The 26,834-nt window shown below is 41.3% G+C and overlaps 1 protein-coding gene across 1 annotated transcript in view; it reads right to left on the reverse strand.

Annotated features, from left to right (window-relative positions):
* Nucleotides 1–6,422: 6,422 nt before the first annotated feature.
* Nucleotides 6,423–26,834, reverse strand: part of plppr2a (phospholipid phosphatase related 2a) — a gene marked incomplete at both ends in the record, with an annotated part of 43,941 nt that continues 23,529 nt past the window's right edge. The window contains 5 exons of the mRNA XM_083896969.1: nucleotides 6,423–6,531; nucleotides 8,482–8,609; nucleotides 9,949–10,125; nucleotides 11,480–11,730; nucleotides 12,337–12,457. Of these exons, the coding sequence (XP_083753095.1) occupies nucleotides 6,423–6,531; nucleotides 8,482–8,609; nucleotides 9,949–10,125; nucleotides 11,480–11,730; nucleotides 12,337–12,457 (786 nt within the window). The remainder of the gene's footprint in view (nucleotides 6,532–8,481; nucleotides 8,610–9,948; nucleotides 10,126–11,479; nucleotides 11,731–12,336; nucleotides 12,458–26,834) is intronic.

Below are 26,834 nucleotides of genomic sequence, written 5' to 3' on the forward strand. Positions count from 1 at the left end.
TATGGTCACATGTGCTATTAAAGGGATAGTTGGGAATTTTGGACATAAAACCTATTTTCCAACTCAGCCGGTGTGATGGAGACGTCTGGAGACGTTTTCAAGAAATTTCATTCAGTTCTTCTAGTTGCCGAGTTCGCTGGTGCTATGGCTAGCGCAAGTCAATGGTACCAGCTAGCATGGCATTAGAAACACACAAAACAAACAATCTGTGTTTGAAATGTTGGATGTTGTTGTGAACGTTTGAAGTAAAACCAACCTTGCAATTTGAAGGATTTATGTCTCAGCAGCAGCAGCAGCGAGTCATACTTCCTGTTAGGCTATGGCAGCGGCAGAATCAGTCCGCCGCTGCCATAGCCTAACAGAAAGTAGTCCCTCAAAAATCCATGCGAAGCGAGGTTAGTTTTGTTTCAGATATTATTCTATCAACACAGATATGTACATCGATAGTCTGCCGTTACAATCGATTTGCCTCGGGTGCACTTTGGAGTCGGTATGAGTGTTTCCAATGTCATGCTAGCTTGTACCATTGACTTGCGCTAGCCATAGCACCAGCGAACATAGCCTAACAGGAAGTATGACGCGCTGCTGCTGCTGAGACATAAATCCTACAAATTGAAAGGTTGGTTTTATTTCAAACATTCACAAACGCATTCAACATTTCAAACACAGATTGTTTGTTTTGTGTTTCTAATGCCATGCTAACTTGTACCATTGACTTGCGCTAGCCATAGCACCAGCGAACTCGGCAACCAGAAGAACCGAATGAAATTTCTTGAAAACGTCTCCATCACACCGACTGAGTAGGAAAATAGGTCTTATGTCTGAAATTCTGAACTATCCCTTAAAAAAAAAAAAAAAATCCCTGCTAACCTCGACAAGAAGAATCACTTTCTTATTCATATTTTCCGCCGTAGCTCAGGGCTCAGTGCTGCGTTTTCGTTCGTGTTAAAGCGTTTTGTTCACACTGCTCACGTTTGACTCTGAAAACCCAACACAACATCGCTGGTTGAAAGTAAAAAAAAAACAAAAAAAGGGCCTAAAATGACCAGATTTCGCTCGTCATTGGCATGCGGAGACGAAAGCCGGCCGAATTAAAATTCCCAGCAAACTAACGCGGGGAGTTGTGCTGCTCACACTAATGAGGCCTGTACGGGAAAATGGAGAGGGAGAGACAGACAGAGAGACGCTGCAGGTGGGATTTCATCAAGGAAACGGCGTCATCCTTTGAACCTCTTTGACTGGGATGTTTGGTGGTCTTTTAAATTCAGTCAAGCAGAGGTTTTTTTTTTCGTTTTTTTTTAGGAATTGCAGGTGCATCTCGCTCTAAAGTCTTGGAGAATTGAGCTCGGCTGCAATTAGTGTCAGCTGTACTGTAAAGAGTCTTTGATCAGCGTTTCTGTGTAATTCATTGATTGTGTTCCACGAGTTTTAGTGGGGAGGGGGGGGTTGCAAATTCCTCAGAAGCACTCACACACTCTGTAGGAAATCAAGCGAGCAAGAGCGGGGAAAGGAATACGTGCAGATCTTTTCCGTTATCTGTGACATTAAGAAAATGGATGTCGTTGTGTCTCATTAGCCGAACACAGGTGCGGTCGGATCTCGACTCATTTCAGCAACACAGCTTGTTTCAGACGTCTTTGTGCTCAGACGTCTGAGGAGATGAATGCTGCTGCTGCTGCTGCTGCTGATGCTGCTGCTGCTGCTTAGGAGCTGCCTCTCTGTGGACTCCTTCACAACACATAATACTGTACATACACAAATGTCCATGATGTACGTTGCCATCTTGTGGATCAAACCTGCAAACGCATAATCTCCTGAGAGATGTCGTGGCAAATCCTTCCAGAACATTGTTTTTATATATATATATATATATATATATATATATATATAATAAATGACATATTATCGTAGCTTTGGTGTTAGTCACTTATATGACTTATATTTTCTCTTTCTTTCATTCATTCATTCATTCATGAGGGAGAGTTATGAGTCTTTAATATGTGTATGAATACACTGATGATCACATTTCATACTTGGCTGATGGATTATTATCAAGATCGCAGCAGGTGTACTCTTGTGTGTGGCTGGGTAAGAAGGCACTGGACCACATGGTGGCAGTGCTGAGCCTGTCACAGAAATACAATAGGTCTTAGGAGTGTCATGTGATAACCACTCATGATGAGTGGGAACAGTTTGTAGTGTCTTTTCTGTGGCTTTTCATAAGAAATTATTATAATTTTTTTTTAAAAAACAGTGTTTTAATATTAATATTACAGAACATCAGTGAAATTACAGCTTTTTTAAAGGAATTATTTAAGGAATAATTGTATAATTTGCCCTGATGCACTTTGACAGTGAGTTGACTTTTGTATCAAAAACAAAAAGTATCTCGGAATGACTTGAAATTTACCATCATAATAGTCAGCATCGCCCTGAACAAGGATCCGTTGAAAAAATTTGCAAACCTCTTAAGGAATAATTTTGATGAATTTTTGAAATTCAGGAAATGATCCATTTCCCTGATGCACTTTGACAGTGAGCTGACTTTCTTTAAAAACAAAAAGTATCTCGGAATTACTTGAAATTTACCATCATAATAGTCTGCATTTAAAGGGCAAAACTGTAAATTTTACAGTAACATAATGGCAACCCAGCTGCCAGTTCTATCAGTGCACATTTGTGCACCTGCACACACAACCACTGTAACAAACCAAGCGTACACCGACACAGACAGAATTTCTTATTACAATATCCATTTTATTGTCATCACACTAATCTTTACAAAACAAGGGGTTGTTTCTGTTGCATCAGGATCAAAAGGAGCTGTTTTCTGTCTGAGTTGCAGATCTGAGGGAGATCGGTGCTTATTTTTTTTATTATTGACATGAGTCAACTGCAGCGGGGTTTGTTGTTTTTGGGGAGGTTTTTTTGACTGAAAACACAAAACGCTCTACTCCTTAGAGGAGAGTGGTGCTGCGCTGATGACAGCTACATCAGAGGAGAACAACGTTGTGGATCTTTCTGTTTGTTGGTTGTTTCAGTTGTTCAGCGTGACTCAGATGATGAGTTAGTGAGTTTTTTTGCACAAACGAGGAAGGTTTCCCCCTCTTTGTTTCTCTCTTCTTACGATATCACTATATTAAAAGGTTTATTTCTGCTTCACTGGAACGTTACAGACTAGAAAGCACAGATGGATCAAAGAGATGTCATCCAGCAAAAGGTCACCAGGTCTGACTCATATTCACAGTTTCATATATGCAGAATATCAGCACTTTCCCCCCCCCCACACACGACATGGCACTTTAACAGTAGAACCAAGTGGTCTGAACTTGGAGGATGTTAAAAAGCATTTATTGGCTCAGAAGTTTCTTTTGTCGTCCAATCAACAGACACACGTATGGTCACAAAGTCAGTAGTTAAGCAAACACAAACGCAGTCAAAGGAGCATTAGCCGAATATCTTTATCTTCGACACATTTGGGATCTAATTGGCTTTCAACCAAACCCACACGGCTCATATCAGACAACAGTGAAAGCTAATATGAAACCGACCAACAAAAGTGATAACACACACACTTTCAAGCAACTCTGTAAAAGCATTTTGAGCAGCTTTTTGTTGCTAAAAGCTGCTCAAATTTGCTGTTTTGGTTCTTAGAGCCAATACTAGGATTTGCCAATTTCCTGATAAGAAAATAGGGAATGGTTGTGGTTTAAAATGAACAAATACAATATGTTGTGCTGTTTGCATATTGCACTTTACACACAAAATACACACTTTCGATGAGTTTAAAATTGATTTTCATCTTATTTTCGCCTGAGCCGTATCCTCCTGTCGCCATTTTACCGGATGACCGATTAAAAGTGTCCATTTTCTGTTCGATAGTAATGAATGAGGGGTCTTTATTTTACCTCGTATAAATCTCATCGCGCAATCTTCGTGAGTGGACTAATCTGTAATTTTCCAGTCATGGTTTTGCAAAAAATAAGTGCAAACAAAGTGCGTTTCCGTATCTGTTCAACACGGCGTACGTACTGTATATCATTCAAATATGGCACAAATGGCCGGTTAGCCTAGCCATTACGTTCACCATATGGGTTAGATTTGATGTCTACGATCCACTGTGTTGATAGAGACAGACGACGTTAGCTAACAAACAGACGATGTTAACAGACCACGCTAGCTAACAGACTTTAAATGCAGTACCACATGCTGAATGCTAACGTGGCTACGTAGCATGTACGTAGGTAACAAAAACACTTGTTTAAATGAATGATAGTCGGGGACTCAAACTGCCACACTCTGCTTCCATCATTTGCTAGAACAACATACGCGGCAAAGGTTACAGAGTGTTGCTTTAATGCTGCTTTAAAAGAAAAAAACAACAACAACCATGGTTGGTTTAATAACGTGACTGAACAACCACAACCGATGTATCTGGAGATGTGACGATCAAGAAAACTGTCCCACGACGTGAGAAATTAAATAAAATGAGCACGAGCGTAAAACAACATCTCTATCCGTGTTTAACCTTGTTCCAGTGGGCAAGTTGAGTAGAAGTGATAATAAAGAGTGAATGTGGTTAATTTCTAACTGATCCAGTGTTGGTTCAGCTCCTTCATATCTACACTGTTCTTTTTCATCATCATCATCATCATCATCATCATAATAAACCAGGGGTCTCAAACTGGCGGCCCCCCCAAATCGATTTTTTTGTTTATTCCAGACCCCTGGAATAAACGACTTCTTCAGTCTCTGGCCTTGAGCGGTGGTGAAAAAAGAAAAGAAAAGAAAAGAAAATCACACTCTCGATAGAAAATAAAAGAACTATGTACAGTATGATACACGTGTTAGAAAGTGGAGTTAAGGGGAGGGGGACGTACGCTAACACTTAGGCTACAGGACTTCAGTGTGACCGAGTATTTATGTGCTTATGAATAATAGTGTCATTATTACTATACATGTGCTCTATGTGTGTGTGTGTGTGTGTGTGTGTGTGTGTGTGCGTGTGTGCGTGGTGTCATCCAGCAGAGGGAAACATTTCACAGCACAGTGAGAGTTCAAGACACGAAAACGCCGCAGAGAGAAAGAGAGAAGTTATTCAAAAAAAAAGGGAATGTGAGTGAAAATCATGGAATATTTTGTGTGCAAATGAAAATCCTTAGCAAAACTGTCAACGGGCGTGTTTGTGTCGCGAGCGATTACTCCGTCCATCATTATGTACATGTCGATAAATTAAATCTGTTAAAGGTGCATTATGTAATAAATCTAAAGCAACTGGCCATAAAATCCTCCTAATATGTCACAGAGACTCAGTAATAATGTAATATTTGCATTAAAAAAATTTTTTTGCAGACTGCAAATCGTGTTCATCATTGCAGTCAGTAGAGTCTCAGCTGCCGAGCAACCGCGGGTTGCCAGTTAGGTCAGAAAACGAAACCTAAACGACCTCGGCATTTTGAATTTGAATGTAGTAACCGTTTTTTTGGGACACATTCTCACATATGGCACCTTTAAACAAACATCAGGAAATGAATCACAGTATAGTTACATATGGTCGTTTTCAGATTTGAAAGGAAGTCCAGCCTCCGAAAGGCTTCTCGTCTCAAAAAAGGGATTAAACGAACACCTGCGGATGATAAAGCTCGGCTTTGTCTTATTTAAAAAAAAAAAAAACGTGTTTGTAGTTCACATCAGGTTGTGGAAGCGAAAAAGCCATCTAAGAGGCAAACATGGAGAGGACAGCCCCAGTGAAGATGTCTCCACTCTCATCCTGTTTGCTTTAGTCTGGTGCTTCTGCTGAGAGATATGAAACCAATCCTTTGATCCGAGTAAACCTCATGTGGAGGCCACTGCAACTCACTCTGTGTGTGTGTGTGTGTGTGTGTGTGTGTGAGAAGAGGATGAGATAAGGTGATGAAGGGGAGAAAGAGACAGTGTGTGTTTGCTAAAAGGATGTTGTTCACAGGTAAATCTCAGCAGCACAAATATCCTTCGGGGGGGGGGTTCTTTTTTTCCTCTCCCTCTTTGGTCCAACAAGGCGAAACCTCCTGACAGCTCACTTCAAAGCTGCGGACCGGATGTTTTCGCCGTCGCGTTGAGCTTTCCGCATGGAGGGTTAGGGTGGACGGGGATCGTTCACACAGTTGTGATGCAGCATCACATGACAGTTTATAGAAAAAACGTCTTTCAGTACGATATTCAAAATGGAAAAAAAAGAGGAAATATGCGCCTGACTTTGTACGAAAAAGTTCAGGGTTTATTTTGACTGACTGAGAGAAAGTCTATCGCCTATCGGTTCCCCAGGGATAAAGATTTTGCGGGTTACGATCGAGCCTAGACCTGGGTGGAATAGGAGCGGTGCAGCGTGGCGTACCGCCCAGCCGGATGGGCGGCGCAGCGCGGCGAGTGCTGCTCCGATTGGTCTAGACCTCGCTGGAAATGGAGCGAGTCGCTACGAGGACATCGGGCGTGGCGGGGAACCGATAGGGCTGATGGTCATGTGATCTCGGAGAACGGAGATCCCCGCGGAGTCTGCAGGGGAAAGAGAGGAGTGAGACAGAAAGAGAGAGAGAGAGAGAGAGTGTGAAGGGAAAAAAAAAGGAAGAAAAGTGAAAGAAAAGAAAAATTCAGAGCAATGCGCGGAGGATGAGGAGCGAAGAAGAAGAAGAAGAAGAAGAAGAAGACGGGGCAAAAAACAGAAATGAGGCAAAGAGACGGTGGTGAGGGGGGCGGGGCCAAAAGGGAGGAGGAGGAGGAGGAGTCAAAGTTGTTCAGAATGATTGGACGTAGGTGTTGTAGAGGGTGGAGGAGGAGGAGAGTGTGGGATGCTGGAGGAGGAGAGCGAGCAACGAGTGAGCAGATCGAGAGGAGAGAGGCGGAGAGGGAGGTGGGAGACAGAGGAAAACAGGCAGTCAAGTGAGGGTTAGTGACAGTGACAGTGACAGACGTGGACATTAGACCACACCACACACCCACACACTCTATACGAGAACGGACGGAGCAGTAAGCCACCAGGGGGCGACTCTGCAGGTAGGGAAAAGAAGAAATTGGCCTACTTCTCACTGGATTTATAATGTTAGTAAACATTTTCCTGACTAGTTTCAGAACATGATGTCAATATATAATATATATGTATTATTATAATAATAATAATGTATAGATATATAATATGATGTCAATGTAACCCCATTTAGAGGAAAATAGATGAATCACAATCACAAATCACAACCAGAAGATGACATCCACTTCATATATATATAAATATATATAAATATATTTATATATATATATGCATGTATTTAATATATACAAATATGTATATATACATATATATATACACACACATATATATACATGTGTATATATATATATATATATACATATATATATATATATATACACATACATATACACATATACACACACGCACATATATATATACATATGTACTGTATATATGTACATGTTTATACCAAGCAAGGTATAAACAGAAGATAAAACTATATTTGTGGGGATATTTTTTCATAATAATAATAAGATATTTGGTTGTAATTATTCCTTTATTAAATGTATTTCACTCAATATTAAAATACACATATTTGAGCTAGTTTAGTTACAGTTATCCTCGTCATTATTTGCTAAATTTTCTATATATTTCTCCATTTTTGTGCATCATAAATATGATTTTATTGTGAAGTACACATCATTTTGTATCAAAAACAAGCACTTTTTACTTTTTTTACTGAAATTATGTCCAATATCATCATGAATGTCTTATATTAGCCACTATCGCTACTGAACAGTTGTTTTTTTCCACTTTCATTTCTCTGGACCAGCCTTTTCTTGACCAGACTTGATGTTCGTTGGCGTAAAATAGAAACCCATGACCCGCAAAAAAGGCCTGCAAGAAGTCTTTCGTACCACGTGTAATTAAATTGATGAATTGTGAAATTGTCTTTCTTTTTCAAATAAATGTTTTGTATTCGTGTGATTAATGCATTTCCTCCAGAAACAATTTTCCACATTGTGGATGATAAAGTTTAGCATAATCTAAACCGACACCTCGGTGTGAAACTGCCGACTCATCTCATAAAAGATAAGCAAATCTCTAACAACCCTGAACATGGAAATGCTGAAAGACTGCAGGGGTTTAGGAGGAGCAGGCAACAGCAGAATTATTTCTGTCTCCTGGCTGAAATGTAACAGCTCGGATTTCAAAACCACGAGAACAAATCTCAGCAGCGTCTCATCATCCTGCTACGAGATTTAAAGCGGATCACGGGGATGTTTTCTGTTGGGACTGAACGGTGCAGGTGGAGTTTGCAGCATGCACACTTTTTTTATTTTAGGGCAGGAAAAACAACAAGAAAACAAGGACAATGGATTCGGTTAAGACACGGAACAGGTGCATCTTTTCCCCCCCACTCCCTCACAGCCGTGCCTCACATCCTCCCCCTGCCCCTTACCTGAGGACCACTTAACTTTTCGAGTGGACTCTCCACACAGGGAAGGGTCACCATGGGCATGCCCAGCATGGACTCTGGGCGCTGGGGTCGCTGGAGAGCGAGAGTGGACTGCAACTGCTGGAAGTTGTTAATCACACACGTCACCTGAAACACAAGAGACACAGAAGGAGTTAGAAAGAGTAAACTACAACAGAAGAGTGAATATCAGGAGTGGAAGATGTTTATTACAACTCATAATCTGATCCAGGTTAGGCTAAAATAAGCTAAGCTACGATACGATACGATACGATACGATACGATACGATACGATACGATGCGATACGATACGATGCGATACGATACGATGCAATGCGTTACGAAACGATAGGAGACAAGACGATAGGATAAGATGAGACACAATTCAAGACGATACGATACGATACGACACAATAAGAGACGAGAGGATAGGATACGATAAGAGATGATACGATACAACGCGATACTATACGATAAGAGATGACACAATAAGAGACGATACATTACGTTACAATATGATGCCATATGATAAGAGACGATACGATTAGACACGTTACGATACGTTACAATAAGAGACAATAGGATAAGAGACAATTCGAGACAATACGACATGATACGATACGATACTATATACGATAAGAGACGATACGATAGGAGACGTTGCGTTACGAAACGATACAATAATAGACGAGATGATACGATAAGAGACAATAGGATACGATCCGATAAAAGACGATACGATCCGATAAAAGACGATACGATACGATACGATACAGATACGACACGATACGATACGATACAATACGATACGACACGACACGATTACGACATGATATGACACGAAACTATACGATAAGAGACGATACGTTGCAAAACGATACAATAAGAGACGAGACAATAGGATAGGATACGATACGATACTATACGATACTTTACGATAAGAGACGATACGATAGGAGACTTTACGTTACGAAACGATACAATAAGAGATGATACGATATGATAAGAGACAATAGGATATGATAACAGACGATACGGTACAATACGAGACGATAGGATTCGATACGATACGACACGACACGACACGACATGACACGATACTATACGATAAGAGACGATACGATAGGAGACGTTACGTTACGAAACGATACAATAAGAGACGATACGATAAGAGACAATAGGATACGATAAGAGACGTTATACGATACAATAAGAGACGAGACGAAATAGAAGGTGAGTCACATATATAGTTTAGAGTAAGGTTTCTCAGTCCTGGTCCTATGTGGACCCACTGCCCTCCATGTTTTAGATGTTTCCCCTGCTCCAACACACCTGATTCACATGGTCAGCTTATCAGCAAGACATTTATTTCACTCGGGTGTGTTAGAGCAGTGGAAAACATCTGAAACAAGACACATGAGTCAATGTTATGTATCTTCTATCGTAGGAAATTGTGGTCTCTTCTCACCAAAAACACAGCGATGGATCCCCCGGTGAAGAACCCCGCCAGGACGTCGGCCCAGTGGTTGCGGTACTCGGCCACTCTGACCACGCCCACCAGCATGGCCAGGCAGAGCAGGGTGAGGCTGATGGTGGGCTTGGTGAGCCGCGTGCCTTTGGTCTTGAACACCAGAGTCACGTACATCTGTGCAAAAGAAGAGCGCACAGTGGGGCACGAGGAATCCACACAAAACACCATTACAACATAAAGGTGTTTGGAAAAACACATTCTCCATTTGCATTGAGTGGATAAGCTTATGCAACGTCACGACATTCATTTCAATTCACTGCTGCAGTCATTTTTCAACTGTGCTGTGTTAAGTCTATAGTCCCAGCACATCGCAAAGATTCTCACTAAGGTGAAGGTCTGAACTTCTGCGGTGACTAATCCATGCTCTGTGAACCATTCGTTTAAATTTTAAGGCTGACACATTCTGACACCGTCACCTTGGAGCGTGCTTGTAATTCACTGTATTTTAGGTCGACCTGAACCTCCACATCAGAACACCGTATGTCACTTTTTGGTGAATTTAAAAGATGCAGGAACTAACTTATCCCGATGATTTGTGACTCTAATAACCTGTATTATATTACCTCACATAAACTATATCACCCTATGGTGGAATAAATGGGTTTAGTGAAGACACGGTGACCTGTGCCAACAGCAATTGTAATAAAAACAAAAAGAAAACTAATAATAGGTTCATTGATGAATCCAACGTGAGTCATTTGTGGCTCATGTAATGAAATTCCCTCCAGGCGTTGCTGATAAACTGCACTCAGGTGTGAGGTCACAGTGACCTCGACCTTTGACCCCTGAAATCTCATCAGTTTAAATTCAATTGCACCAAATCACAGGGGAGATTCTCCTTAATGTGTTTTCTGACATTATTGCATTCATTCAGTGGGGAAGACAAATGGACATATATGTAGAGAGAGAGGGAGGTTTTGGATTTATATAGGTTTTTGTTGTGACGTAAAGATCGTCATAACATCATATTGTGACTTTAATATCTTAATAATATTGTATTGTGACTTGAATATTGTGATAATATTGTGACATACATATCACGATAATATCATATTATGACTTAAATATCGTGATAATATCATATTGTGACTTAAATATCGTGATATCGTCTTGTGACTTAAATATCGTGATCGTATTGTGACTTAAATGTTGTGATAATATCGTATTGTGACTTAAATATCAGGATAATATCGTATTGTGATTTAAAGATCGTGATAATATCGTATTGTGACTTAAAGATTGTGATAATATCGTATTGCGACAAAGATTCTGATAATATCGTATTGTGACTTAAATATTGTGATAATATAGTATTGTGACATAAATATCGTGATAATATCATATTGTGCCTTAAATATCGTGATAATATCGTATAGTGACTTAAAGATTGTGATAATATCGCATTGTTTAGAAGAGAAAATTAGCAGAATCTGTGCAGAAAATAATAACCCAGTTTCCCCCGACCTACCACTGTGTAAATGGCAGCGTAGACGCTGAGCGCCGCGTCCTTCGACGGGAAGGACTTCCGTGCCGTCATGACGGTCAGCGGGTTGCCCGTGCAGGCACGGCGCTCTGTGACGTACTGCATGGTGGACTGGCAGCCCAACACCGTGTAGTTTGGTCGGCAGGCGGACAGGAAGTGAGGCGTCTGGTTTCCTGTCACGACTTGGCCCGCGTTGGCAAAGATGGTGGTGGTGAAGAGGCCGAAGGCATAAACACCTGCAGGAATAAAGAGAGAGTGGAAATACAGTTATTTTCATCTCAGCTAATTCAGCCTATACAGATTCAGACTGTTTAAAGGTGCAGTGCGTAACTTTTGGTGATGTTTGTAGCTGCTGATTAGATTTTTGTGAATTGAGACAATATGACATTATGTTTACGCTGTGTCCTTCATCTGAAAACAGGCTCTGTCAAGCAAAACTATCAGACCTGACTGAGGGAGCGTTTGTGTGTATACAGCTGCAGCACAAGGGCGATTATTTTTCCAAACTGTTGAACAATGGGGTTTCTTTAACAGTAGACTTCCTGTTTGCAGTCGTCTCACTATACTAGCGCAATATTGCTGTTGCTTCCATCTGTCTCTAAAAAGAAACACTTCCGGTGTTCAATCGAGACAGATAAACTGACTATTTGCATTACAATATTTTTTATAATACCATTTGTAATACTATAATGCACCTGGATGTCTGGATTTTCAGTTTATCATCCAATTAAGAGCTCCACCAAATGTAGCAGGTCACATTTTTAAGTCTGGTAAAAACCATGCACACATAAACACACAGACACGACCTTTCACAAAGAGCCTGTAAAGAGCGTCGCGCTCACCGAGAAAGCGTACGATGCGTCTCAGCAGGGGGTTGAAGTAGCAGCAGTCTGCAGTGACGATGGTCTTCTCCCGCGTCGCCTCCGTCTTGCTGAAGAAGGCGCACAGCTCTCCGACAAGAATCTGTGCACATGACGTGGACTCGGGTTATTATAGTGTCATATTTGTTATGTTTCATCTCAACAGAGCATATTAAAAAAAAATTACACTCACAGAAGTCAGAGATGAACCACGGCAGAGAGCACCTCCTACAGCTACAGCACATCCAGTGCTTGACATTAATCCATTAATCACTTAACGAATGACACATAAAAGCAGCATTAAGATGCAAGACATGAGCAGAAACACTGCTGATTCCGTTTTGAAGTTCAGCTATTGAGCCGTGGAAGTGTTGTTTCCACAACCTGAGGATGTTATGATCTGTGTGGATTTAGAGGCTGGAGGCAACTCCTCTGACCCTCGACTGGCCAATATTCCAATGCCTCCTCTACCAAAACTATGGGATAGATTGAAATCAAACATTGTAAACATGTTCATGAGGCCTTGATAAATAAGTAATGTAACTGCTGAGGGCTGAAGATTGCCTTTCAGTGTGGAGTTTGCATGTTCTCCGCTTGTGTGCGTGGATTCTCCCTGGGTTCCAACATCCAAAAAACATGCAGAGGTTAATTGGACAATTTAAATTGCCTGAAATTGCCTTTCGCCCTATGTCAGCTGGGACTGGCATCCGTGACTTTATCCTGTGGAGGATAAATCGGGAGACGATGGATGGATCAACAGTGTAAAAGAATCTAATGGAACACTTGATGTAAGCTCAGTCCTGTCTTCAAGTTTCTGCATTATCACTGTTGTTTTTGGTGAGCTCACATGTGCTTTTGTTTGTCAGCGGGTTTCAGTCGGAGGATTTTGAGAGGGAGAGTGAGACTGAACAGCAGTACGCTGCTGCAGGCTGATGATCTTTTAATGAACTGTGACATTCATCTGTACGTGACGCCACAGCAATTAAACCGCTAAAACTCTGTGACAGAGATACGCCCATCATCTCAAATCATCCATGCTCTGCTCTGCGACTACAACGCTGACCTTGTGTGTTTCACAAAGCAAACAAACCTTATTCTTTCCATTCTTAAAGCTCCCATAGAGTGGTCCTATCGCACATATATGTGAGTTATGGAGCTCTACTTGCATACATTAACTTGTTTTTATGGTCAAAAACCTCCTAGTTGCTGCAAACGAGCCGATCAAAATCTCTCCTCACTGAAGCTCTCGTCAGCCACAGTGTTTCAGACTGAAATCTCACCCCCAGAAGACAGAACTGTCTTGTGATTGGCCAGCCAACGAGAGTTTTCCCAACTGTCTTGTGATTGGCCAGGTACCTGGAAAGACCGGGATCCTTACGTCACGATTCCAGGCTTTTTCAGAGCGCTTGCAGAGCCCGAGAATACATTAAAACCCAGCGTTCTCAGCAGTGGCTGAACTGTTTGTTTCCAAACTTTGGGGCTTCATAAACGAGGTAATGGCGCAGATACACACCAAACAAACAGAGTTAATTGGAATTTCCGTTCTATGGGAGCTATAAAACAATCCTGTACAAATGTCTGAATCCCTGTTGTCTCTCAGTGAATTAAGAGAATGACAGAGCGACAGGAAGTCAGTGTTGGCCGGAGAGAAACAAACAAAGAAAGTAAACACAATCATGACGATTTCTCATGCTTTTAAGCACTTTCCGAGTCAAATGAGTTGATCACATGGACGAGGCCCGCAGTCCATGATGCAGCCGGTGCTGTGAAGTGCATGCCCAGCTGAGTGCTTTCTTCCATTAGTGAAACGTGACTCTGGTGCGCGTTTCATAGCAACACTCAACACACTAATACAAGCATGAATTCAAAGCTTTGAGGAGGGGGGGGTTATCCAGTGGCTTCAGATACAAGCTGTGTTAGGGACACAGACTATAGGGCAATTAAAAAAATACAGTGGCTGTTTCCATAACTGCGTGTGTCCACCACAAACTCTGAGATAAAGGCGGTGTCGTTCACAGACAAGTGCTCTTCAGAACTTTGTGGGTGGAAAAAAGCCTTTTGGGAAACATTTACTACGGCTCCACAAGTACACACTACTCTACTAGTGTTACTCACAGGGAATGAGTGTGTATGATACTCATCATAGAGTCTGTGGTAAAGTCTCTCCAAATGTTCAACTGCCCAATCGCTGTTTAGACTTTCACTAAACTTCTCCAACACTGTGTCCTCGTGTCATCTTGTTTGAAAGTACCAAAGTCAACCAGCTACCATTACTGATTCCAACTTACTTACATAATGAATGAATAGTCAGATTTACAAACATATATTGATGTTGTTTCCTTAAGTTGTGACCTTTAGAACAGGAATATCCTTGGTTCCTTGTTTGCTTCATCAGACCAACACAGCTCTATGGATTAGCTTTTGATTGGTAAAGAATGCATGGAGTTGTTGAAAGTTGATGAATTATGGGTTCATCAGTTTTTCAAAATGGTTTCAAGAGACCAACCCCATCCATCCATCTTCTACCGCTTTTGTCCACCCAAGTACACCAAGGAACCATCCCCACATGAGATAAATACAAATAAACCAAAAGACAAAGATCTGAATAATTCAGGAGGGGTTACTGGCAGAATTTTGATATATTACTTTGATAATTCATCAAATACTTTGATAAAAGTATGTTAGTATAAGTGTATAATAACTTTACTTTGTGGTCTTTAATATGTACATTGGGCAAGGGCCTTGCTTTATGGAGATCACCACACTAACAAATAAGAATTATTTCTGTTATACCAAGGCCTCTGTAATTTCTATGTATCACATGTATTATACTGTATAAAGGCACCTGCTTAATTTTTTGGCCCCGTTTTTTTTTCTTCTCCCAATGGCGATGATTTGGTTAGTCGTAACAACTTTACATAAACAACAACAAAAACGACACAAGTTTACAGGGAAAAAGTTGTCCGCCTTAATTCTGCCTTTGGGATGTAAGAGTTTATTAAGGTTTAAGTGAAACAGTGGGAGCAGGGAAATTAAAAGAGAAACAATATGGTGGAGGTAAAACAGTGATGTGGTTAAGGTCATGCTGCAGAAATGAATTATTCATGCGTTAGATGGTATGATTGTGAATAATGTAGCGCATTCCCCCCCCCAACCAATATTTTTGAAATGATCTCTCTCCACTGCAGTGGGATGTGGCTCGAGCGCCGCGCTAAAACTACACATGCTCCTGTAAGCACTCGCAGTTAAATGTTATGATCTTATGAGGTTGTTACTGCAGGTTTGGGATGAGCAGATTATAATTCCTTGATATAAAACTGTTCATCCAGTCTGCAGGCAGGAAACGGCAGAAGTAGAGATGTTGATATAAGGGGGGAATGAATGAAGAGAACGAGTGATTAATGGAACCGTATTAAAGAAGAAAATGCAGAAACAAAAGACTTAATACAGCCTCAGTCATATTTCATATGTGTGTTTGGAAGATTGTCTGAGGCTACTCAGCAGAGAGGACAGGACGGATGAGACACACCGACTGTCGTGTGACTCCGTCGTGGTAATAATGTCAATAAAAGCTGTGAGAGACACATCGAGCATCCTGGAGATGCAGATTGCTTCCATTAGTTCTTCCCTTCTGTGGAAAGCAACTGGCAGTGTTCAGCCTGCGTTAGTGACAATATGAAACCACACAGACAAAACAAAACAAAGTGATGGGGGAAAAACAACACCAGTTAGACTTTGAGAAATGGACCTAATGCAGTAAAAGGGTTCATATTCAAATCCTCAAAGATAAGCCAAAGATTTGCTCCTCGTCTATTGTGCTATCCTGATATTTTACTTTTGCAAACAGAAAGTGTAACTCATCATTTGTATGCTGCTCTGTCAAGCAATTACACTACCATATATTTGACTGAGAGAGCAATTGTGTGTATATGACCGCAGTGCAGCAGCAGCAGGGGCGCACAAGAAGTGTATATAATGTAAAATAAACGACTGTGGGTTTTTGCATGGAAGCAGCTGAATTTTCTTCTGAAACTTTTCCTCAGCTCCACTTTGAGGTTTCTTTCCAACCTCCAACCTGTTTGCAGCCATATTACTTACTAGCTTATATATATATACACACATATATAGTCTGAATATAATATAAAGAAAGTCTGAATATATATATAATGAAAGTTTGACTATATTGTATATAATAAAAGTCTGAATATACTGTATACAATGAAAGTCTGAATATATATATATAAGGAAGTTTGAATATATATAGAAAGTTTGAATATATATAAAGAAAGTCTGAATATATATAATGAAAGTCTGAATATATATATATACGGAAAGTTTGAATAAAAGTTTGAAAATACTGTATGTAATGAAAGTCTGAATATATACAGAAAGTTTGAATATATATGTAAAGAAAGTCTGAATATATATAATGAAAGTTTGAATAAATATATAGAAAGTATGTATACAGTATATATATACACAGTGGTGTGCAAAGGTTTGGGCACCCCTGTAAATTGTCATGATTTTCCTTTATAAATCATTGGTTGTTTGGATAAGAAATTTCAGTTAAATATATCATATAGGAGACAAGCACAGTGATTTTTGATAAGTGAAATAAAGTTTATATGATTTACAGAAAGTCTGCAAGAATTATTTAAAGGCAGGTGCATACATTTAGACCATTTTGTCATTTTAATGATTTCAATACCTTTAGCACTAATTATTGGAATTCAAAATTGGTTTGGTAACCTCAGTGACCCTTGACCTCCATACACGGGTGAACCCAATCATGAGAAAGAGTATGTAAGGAGGCCAATTGTAAGTGTTTCTCCTCTTTGCATCTTCTCTGAAGAGTGGCAACATGGGAGCCTCAAAACAACTCAAATGTTCTGAAAACAATGATTGTTCAACATCATGGTTTAGGGGAAGTATACAGAAAGCTATCTCAGAGATTTAAGCTCTCAGTTTCAACTCTGAGGAACATTGTGAGGAATTGGAAGACCACATCCACAGTTCTAGTTAAGGCCCGAAGTGGCAGACCAAGAAAAATCTCAGATAAGAACAGTCACAGTCAACCCACAGACCAGCTCCAAAGACCTACAACATCATCTTGCTGCAGATGGTGTCGCTACGCATCGTTCAACTATTCAGCGCACTTTACACGAGGAGATGCTGTATGGAAGAGTAGTGCAGAAAAAGCCTTTTCTCTGCACCAGTCGCTTGAGTTATGCTGAAGCAAATTTAGACAAGCCAGCTTCATTTTGGAATAAAGTGCAGTGGACTGATGAAACTAAAATAGAGTGTCAAAAATCCCCATCTTTGAAGATAATCAGAGACCTTCTTAATAAGTGGAAGCAGTGGAAGTTGACGACTCGATTCAGCAGGAACCCTTTGTGGTGCGACGCAGGTTCTCTCATGTACGTACACTAATGAAAGTATGTCAGCGCTCTGCTATCAAACGCGGACCAAAACAAGTCCGACAAACTCAAACGTATCCATGTTTAAAGCACAAAGAGATCCCGTTATCCGATCGCCGTGTGCAGCAGCCTCCCTCACACAGTCTCTCTGCAGTGCGGTGCATGTGTGAGATCCAGGTTAATGGATGACAACCGCCTCCTGTCTGAGTGCATCACCGTCGCCTTTGCTCGCACATGCCTCTCGCCAGGATTGTGACGGTGTGAAACGGGGCGCTAACGTGGAGCCTGTTAGCCCAGGAGACTGCATGTACTGCAAGTGCAGAGAACACGTGTGGAGCAGCGAACACGGTGCTTTAAAATGCTAATAAAACATGAATGCATTAAGGGATTTGCAGAAGGTTTAAAAGAACACAAACACATGTACGACAATTCACAGCAAGTGACATCATTCATAATCGCTGTTAGTCCACGGAAGACGTTTATTCTGGAGCAGCAGCGTCACTAATCCCTCCTCATCCTCCTCCTTTCACCTTTCATTGTGTGTTTTTCCTCAGTGGAGGGAAAAAAGTGGGTTATATTCACTCTTCCATTTCTACACCAACTCCAATTTCATGCCCCCATTTTTTCCCCTAATCTGCTCTGTTACGTTTCCTGCTCAGAAATCTGCTGGCTGTTTCATGTCTCGCTGTTTATCTATCGTTCTGTTTTTTTCCCCTTGCCACTAAACACAGGGTCGTCTGGAAGATCCATGAGCATGAAAACAAGGGAAAATCTCGGGGAAATCTTTTCCGGGACAAATAGCAGCATGTATCATAATAACACGGCAGGTGTGTGCACTTGTTTCTTGGCATCGTTTTTAAGTTGTGTGATCCCTTTTTCATGAAATCAAACCCAGTCCTTTAGAGTAACTGCAGTTATTATCATTTTAATTCCTCTACAATCTCTCTACGGTGTAGTTTTCCTTGTTAAGCACAAGATTCAAATTGTCTTCACGAGCATGACTGATTCACAGGATGATATTATCATTTGTTTCACCCAAAAACCACAACTTGCCTTTATTACACTTGAGTCTTCTACAGAATTACACCGATAAGACACCGAGTGCTAATTGCTTATGCTTATACGTGGGTGAAGGTCTTAATTCATGTGCTCAGTAAAGTCAGTGCTGGTAATCGTGTGAGAGTATCATCACTTCTCTAAATCTAGCTCTCAGGAGGAAAGGAAGTAAAATGTCAAATCAGTATTTACCTACTCCTTAACCCACTCCGCTGGGATCTCCCTCATAAAGTCACAGAAATCCTCTAAAAACCAACCAACCAACAATAAAACAGATGACTTTGTGCACTCTGACACATTTTTATTTATCTCCGCCTAATAGATTCTCTGCAGAGGAGGGTGGTCCGCAGGGACACGCCCCCTGTTGTGAAAGCAGACAAAGCGCAATTTATACTCCTGCGCGTAAAGTGCTCTCCGTAGGTTACCAGGGGCCTCTGCAAGGGCTGCGATTGGTCCTCAGTACAGGCCGAAATAACGTTGCTCTGTGCCGGCCACAGTGCGCACCGAGCGTCCACAGAGGCGGAGCTGATCACCGCCCACAACGTCGCTGCCAAACTATAAATTTGTCATATCTTAATACACACAGCACATGTTTAGACTTTAAATGGCAAATTTCTCGCCTCAAATTATCTTAAAACTGCGTTCCAGGACACAGAAAAGTGAGAAACGGCCACTGTTTCAACAACAACAGTCTTTCTCTCTCGGACGCCATTGCTCACTGTAGCCACGGGGTCCCCGTGGTTTACGCAGTCGGATAACGCATTACGCCGTCAAATAAGTATAATGTGGCCTTGAGAGGTGATGAATGACAGTCCACTGCTCAGTCAGGAGCGCCCCCCCCAAAGGGTGTCCCCTCCTCGACTGAAAAATGGATAGAAGCCACGACTCCACTCAGTCTGATCTGTTCTTAGCAGGAAGCAGTGACTTCTCTGCCTTCTCTCACTGTGGATCTTCCTCTATCTGTCACTCCATCACAGGAGTCTGACGCCACAAACCGCCCGCAGGTTTTTGGGTTAGAGAGAGCGACGGAGAGGAAATACTCAGGCGTGTCGAGAAAAGGAAACTTTAGCATCGAACAAAATGGAACAAGGAGAGCGTTTCCACGATGCACGAACTAAATGGAACTCTTTTTTAACAGGAGCGATTATCGTGATGGGAGCTGTGTGAACGGGGGCCGACTGTGCAGACTGTGTTAAATTATACTTCTGTATGGATATTAGCAGCACAGATAAGAAGAGCAGATAGAGCCTCATTACTGAGCGGTGAGGAAAACATCATGTACCTCTCTCTCTCTCTCTTTCTCTTCTTCTTCTTCTTCTTCCATGAATAGAATCCCTATCAGTGTCTCTACAGGGATTTCTCTCGGAGCGGTGGTTTCATCTTTTCTCCCCGTTTTTTTTAAATATTTATTTCTGATGGGCTGCCTGATCGTCTGATCGGTACATTTATCTCTTCTTTGTCCACGTATGAAGATTTTTGACTCACATTTCTCGGACGTTTTCAAGACAATCTCAGGTCTCAGAAACAGCTTGAGGTGGTAATGCACAAAAAACTGCACTGCAATTTCTGCAAGGCAGACCTTATTTTTTCCTATAGTAAATAACAATAACTTATTTTAAACTTAATTAGGGTTCGAGCACGACTCTGCAACAACCCTCTTGAAACTAAAGGAGTTAATATTCTTCTACTTATTTTCCTGCATTTTGAAGGCTTGAACATATCCCAAAACTCACCAATTTTTGCGACCGCATCAGGCCTGGTGAAAGTTGGAAAATGTACGTTGAAAATTAGATGTGGGAGGGGCCAATAAGCGTAGCGCCCCCTGTCCAAATTCACCCTGAACACCACAATGATAGTAGATAGATGAAAATCGGTACACGTGTCAGGTCGAAGAAAAAAATGACAATATGACCATGATCCAACATAACAGGAAGGCCGCCATCTTGGACTGAACAGCCATTTTTTAGTGTTTTTGGCAAATTTGCACCAATGCTACAAAATCTATGGAGTTTTCCACTTCTCTTGCCATTGCTATTGCAGACTAAAGGGCAGAGCTGAAACAGCTTTCACCCGGACACATTATGCTCCCATGGAAGCGAGTGTCACAGCATCTGATGCCTGCCCCTACAACCCCCCCCCCCCCCACTACCATGGAGTTCACCCTGCCATCTGTCTCATTAACCCGGGTTAGCAGCACAGTGTTTGCCAAGTTTGCGTACATCTTTATCGAAGGTGTCGGGGTCCAGAGCAAAGGGGAGAGAAACTGTATGTCATGAAATATGGTCGAGAAAAGATGAACAGCCCAGAAAATGGAAAGGCAAAAGCTTGAGACACACACACACACACACACACACACACACTCATTGATCCATGGTCGTGCAATTGTGCATGAATGTGAGAGTTTTCTTCTGGGGCTGCTGCAAGGTCACGCTTCTTCTGGGTGAAAGAAAGTGCAGTTTAATGTCACTTCAGTGACGCTATCGGCTGAGGATGTGAGGGGAGGACATGTTGCATGCTCTCGGGTTAAAGATGGGAACTAAACAGAGACATCGTTTATGGCACAGTATCATTTTATCACTTTTTGGCAAGTGGAAATGTTCATTTTAAAGGTTGTATTGGCCCTTTAACTGTATTTTAATGGGTAAAAAAAGGGTGTAATATGCCAAATATTATACCCTCATGAATGAGATCAAGTGATTTTGAGGCAGAAAAAAACCTTTAGGTCACAAGGTCAGAGCTGCAACCACTTTTTGGCGAGTGGAAATGTTAATTTTATGGGTTGTATTGGCCCTTTTAAGTGTATTTTAATGGGTAAAAAAGGACCGGTTAGAGGTATAATATGCCAAATATTACCCCTCAAGAATGAAATCAGATGATCTTGAGCCAGAAAAACCCTTCCGGTCATAAAGTAGGAGCTGCAACCACTTTTTGGCAAGTGAAAATGTATATTTCATTGATTGTATTGGCCATTTTAACTGTATTTTAATGGGTAAAAAGGACCAGTTAGAGGTATGATCTGCCAAATGTTAACCCTCAAGAATGAAATTAAATGATTTTGAGCCAGAAAACCCTTTAGATTACAAGGTAGTAGACTGGATTTGTTATAAGTTAGGGATAAAATAATGCAATCATGCATGAAAATATCTGTTTCCCAAAGTTGCATATTGTTGGATACACAAAAATGCAAGGGTGGCATTTTCAACCCTTTTCCCAAAAATAGCGAGTTCCACGTGGATAAAAAAAAGCTGATACGAAAACAAAACTTTTGTGGATTATCCTGAACTTGTTCTCATGTGTACTCTGTACTGTAGGTTTTCAGTTGCTCAGTTTGAGGTTTAATCTGCATCCATACCAATATGTGCAAAAACATTTATCACATGACCACTCAGGAGTCACACAGGAAGCTGAAAACAACGGGTAAAAGGTAGACGGACCTTGAGGTGAGATAGTCGAGTCATGATCACTGATAAGAACGAGTCTGTAACTGTGTCATCATTTCCTAAGGTCTCAATTTTTTTTGCCTATTCATGCTAAAAAGCAGCCTCTGGGTTTAAATCGTTCAAATGCTGCAAACAATCGCAGAATACCACCACTATCTCGCATAATAGTGATGTCGACTCGATGACAAGTGGAAAAAAATGACTTTGCCTCTTCATCCGAGGGTAAGGAAGGAGCAGCGAGTGGAACGGAGGAAACAGAACTCTCATCCCGTCGGTCGGAGAGCAGACAAGTCGAGAGGTCCCAGTTCACATGTGACGTGTTAATTGGGAGGCGAGACAAACAACGGGTGTGAGGAAAGGTCAGAAATAGCAAAGTTGAGTTTGAAGAGGGTGCAAGAGGAGGTGTTGATGAGAGAAGCTTGGAATAAACGAACTTTAAGGCATAAAAAGGTCACCGCGGTTGAAGTTCAGTGAACGAGAAAGTTTCAAAAAGCCCATATAAAGGAATAAAACTTGTGTGTATATAGTTGGAAGATTTAAATACACAGCAGCGTTTTATCAACATTAAAAGCAGATCAGATAGTTTAACCTGTTTTTTCGTATAATCCAATTATGAAATGTCGGACCTAACAGCAAAAAGACCCGGCGTATGAGCTGGGATCGGCCTCAACCTCTCAACAACACAAGTTTCTCTTTCAAAAATTAGTCAGAAAGTCAGAATTATTGTATTAAAGCGGACCTAGATTGGTAGTTCCAATTAACGCTGTTTTTTTAGTGTGTATCTGCATCATTACCTTGTTTACGAAGCCCTGGGAGTCGTGACGAAGCTATTTTAACCGTTCCAGAGGGGGGGGGGGGGGGGCTGCGCTTCTGAGAGCGGATGTGCTGCACTTACGGGTAATTGGCCAATCACAAGACAGTTGGGAAGGCTCTACGCTGGCTGGCCAATCACAACACACTCTGTTTTCTGGGGGCGAGATTTATGTCTGAAATATCGCGGCTGAGGACAGCGTCAGAAAAGACAGATTTCTATCGGCTCGTTTACAGCAACTAGGAGGTTTTTGACCATAAAAACAAGTTAATGTATGTAAGTAGACCTCCATAACTAACATTTATTATGTGCGATAGGACCACTCTATGTGACCTTTAAGTTTGCAAAATTTCGACAGAATTACGTGTACCTAACCAACATTGGACAGAACTGTTCATCCAACTGTGGTACGTACGAAGATTTTACACATTTAGTGACAGACTGAGGTCAGGGGATGTTCGGTAACTCTTATCCTCATCTTTTTGTGCTGAATCCTCTAAGAGTGACTGATGTCTGTAATTAGACGTTGGGACCCCCTGGTGGTTAGATGGCAGATAGTGGAGCTTGGAGGACTTTAAGCATTGACCCAAATACAGAAGTCACTCCATGTCATTGTACTGTGCAGCTACTTTAGCAGTAATATGATGCCATTTTGTTCTACCTCTCATTTTGTATGATTCTCTGCTGTTAGGATGGGCTTGCAAAAAAAAACAAAAAAAACCCTGTGGTACTACCATGGTTGCCTGGCAACACAAATACAACAATAGATCTGAATCTCTTATTTGACATCCATTCAGGAGGTCAAAACTCTTTTGGAGAATGAATTGCAGCCACTTCATCACCAAACGCTGGACTCACCAGACAAAGAGACATAAAGCTGCTCTGAAAACCAGCAGCAAATTGCAAAAAAAAACAACAAACAACAAAAGAAAAACCTCATTCTCATCAGATGGGTTCAGTCACCAGGAATTTACCTGGCCGCTCGTTACACAGCCTCGACACCTCTGTGAGCACAGGGGGGAAAGACAGACTCGCTGGTGTTAGTAAATGTGCTCTGACCCAGATCAAAGTATCCCAGAGTAATTTATCCTGAGCTGCCGCAGCTTTATAAAGTCTGCTCGGTTTGGAATATAACAGTGAGAGCTGCTCGCTGCTGAAAGAGCGCAACTGCTGCACATGATTACAGAAAATATATTTATGGAAAACATGACACAAACACGGCAGCAGTTCCATATTTGTGAGAAAGGAGTTGCTGAATAAAGCTATAACTCTGTCTCTGTCTGATTTAAGATATGTTTTTGCCCCATGGAAAAGTGACATCATTACAGTATATTCACTCATTTGGCAGATGGTTTTATCTTAAAGGTGCCATATGTAAGAATGTGGCCAAAAACGGTTACTACATTAAAATTCAAAATAACGAGGTCTTTTAGGTTTCATTTTCTGACATAACTGGCAACCCATGGTTGCTCGGCAGCATAGACTCTACTGACTGCAATGATTGGTAGACGGCGGTAGGTGGCGCCACATGCCAAAACATGATTTCAAAACATAAACATGATTTGCAGTCTGCAAAATATTTTTTTAATGCAAAAAGTTTGGCTGTACTGTTGTTGTTGGTGAGTTCAGTTTGTTATATGAACATTATTCCTGAGTCTCTGTGACATATTAGGAGGATTTTATGGCCAGTTGATTTAGATTTATTACATAATGCACCTTTAAACAACAGTAAAACCATGTTCAGACCTGGGATTATCGTCCGTGCTGAGTGATCTGATGACATCCTGGCACTAAGTACATGTCTGAACCATAGACTGTGTATAAGAAATTGATAACGTTTGAAAAGAGGAGCCTTGAAAGTAGCAGTTTTTGAACGAAGGTCTATGGGAAAATTAAGTTTACGTCACACTTCACGATTTATAATGTCACTAAACACCTTCCTGAGCAGTTCACGGCGCTTAAATTGCAAGATTCAGGTCCAGTAAGTACCTGGTTGGAGATGAGATCTAAAATCACGAGATTTTGGAAGATGATGTGTATTTTTACGCAGAATCTATGGTCTGAATGCATCCAATGTGTCCTGTGCCCTAGACCTTGACCTTGATCTAACCTCAGGTCAGATTTGACTGGAGGTTTTTTTAAAGCTCACATAGAGTGGACCTGTTGCACATATATGTGAGTTATGGAGGTTTACTTACATACATTAACTTGTTTTTATGGTCAAAAACCTCCTAGTTGCTGTAAACGAGAAATTGTCATTTCTGACGCTGTTCCCCAAAACATTGTTTTAACAATGTTTAAAAATAGCTTCTTCACGACTCTCCACCGCAGTCCATTTTATGACTTTGACCCAGACTCAGAAGACACTGTCGCTCGTGAAACACCTCCACAACGGACGTTATTCTTCTTCTGAGGTTCGATGTACGCAACCGGATGTGCCCGGACTAGTGCCCGGAGCAGGAGGATCTGCTGTTCAGGAGAACTGCTGTTTACGGAACCGGACCGGGTTTTTTCAGAGATCTCGCTGAGCCCGAGATTACAATAAAACACATCGTTCTCAGCAATGGCTGAACTGTTTGTTTTGAACCTTCAGGGCTTCGTAAACAAGGTAATGACGCAGATACACACTAAAAAAACAGCGTTAATTGGAACTTCCGGTCTAGGTCCGCTTTAAGTCCCATGTGTTTATTGATTTGCTGAAATAGTGAGGGACATCACTGCGTTGATGGCATAGATCGTCACGACGTATATGATCAACCTGGATTGTGTGATTCCTCCAGAAGTTACCAGTTTGAACTGAAGTAGATGCGTGCACACCCAAATCTCGCAATGTGGTCAAGCATTACAAGTGACTTGAATGTGATTGGGGGTAACCAGGAGTGGAGTGACATTTGCACTTTTATGTGGATTCAATTTGGATCCATTCAACTAATTCAAGACCTTGTGTAAAGGTTGAATTGTGCCTAAAGAGAGAGGCCTGTCTGAGTTAAGGTGAGGGCAAAAATACCAAGAACTCGGTTGATCCAGGTCCATATAAAGCATAATTCACACTGCAGTGTTTTTGCTCAGTCAGTCGCAGCCAATCACAGACCAGGATGAGGGCGACAGCTGCTGCTGAGACGCGAACACAAAACACAACAGTGATTCATCAAAAAGGAAGAAGAGGAGGAGACAGAAATAATTAGAGATAAATCTAAAAAAGAAGAAAAAAAAGCGAGACGGAGATCACAGTCTGTAATGCTGTGTCAAAGGTATGTGCTGTGTTTGTATGACTCATCATAAAAGCCCAGGTGGGTGTGTGTCAGTCACAGCAGTCAGTCAGTCAGTCGTGTTTCCGATGATGGCATGACGGCCAGAGGGGGCGACATTTCGAGCTGTTAACACCGTACTGTGATATTCTTGCTTCTTTATCATTATGATTATCATGCCACTACAATCTCATACAGCCCAAAACAACCTAAATGAGCCCATGATGGACAGAACAAGGAGTGTGGAAGTTGTGCAGTGTTTATTGACTACACACTGAAAAAAGTTTCTCATGACCTTGGTTGAATTAATTTGTGTTGCCTTCAACTCTATTAAAATTTAAGTAATTACTATAGATCCACCACGTTTATATTCAAGGGTAGAATAATAAACACCTGGTTAAAGTAATAGGGAAAGGTTGGAAAGGAGAAGCGTATTAAAGTGTGATGAGTCATCCCCCCCACCCCCGCCCCCCCCAACACAGACTTTGTTGTTGTTGTACATTAACAT

Source organism: Microchirus variegatus (assembly GCF_963457635.1).
Source record: "Microchirus variegatus genome assembly, chromosome: 10".
Classification (NCBI taxonomy): Eukaryota; Metazoa; Chordata; class Actinopteri; order Pleuronectiformes; family Soleidae; genus Microchirus; species Microchirus variegatus.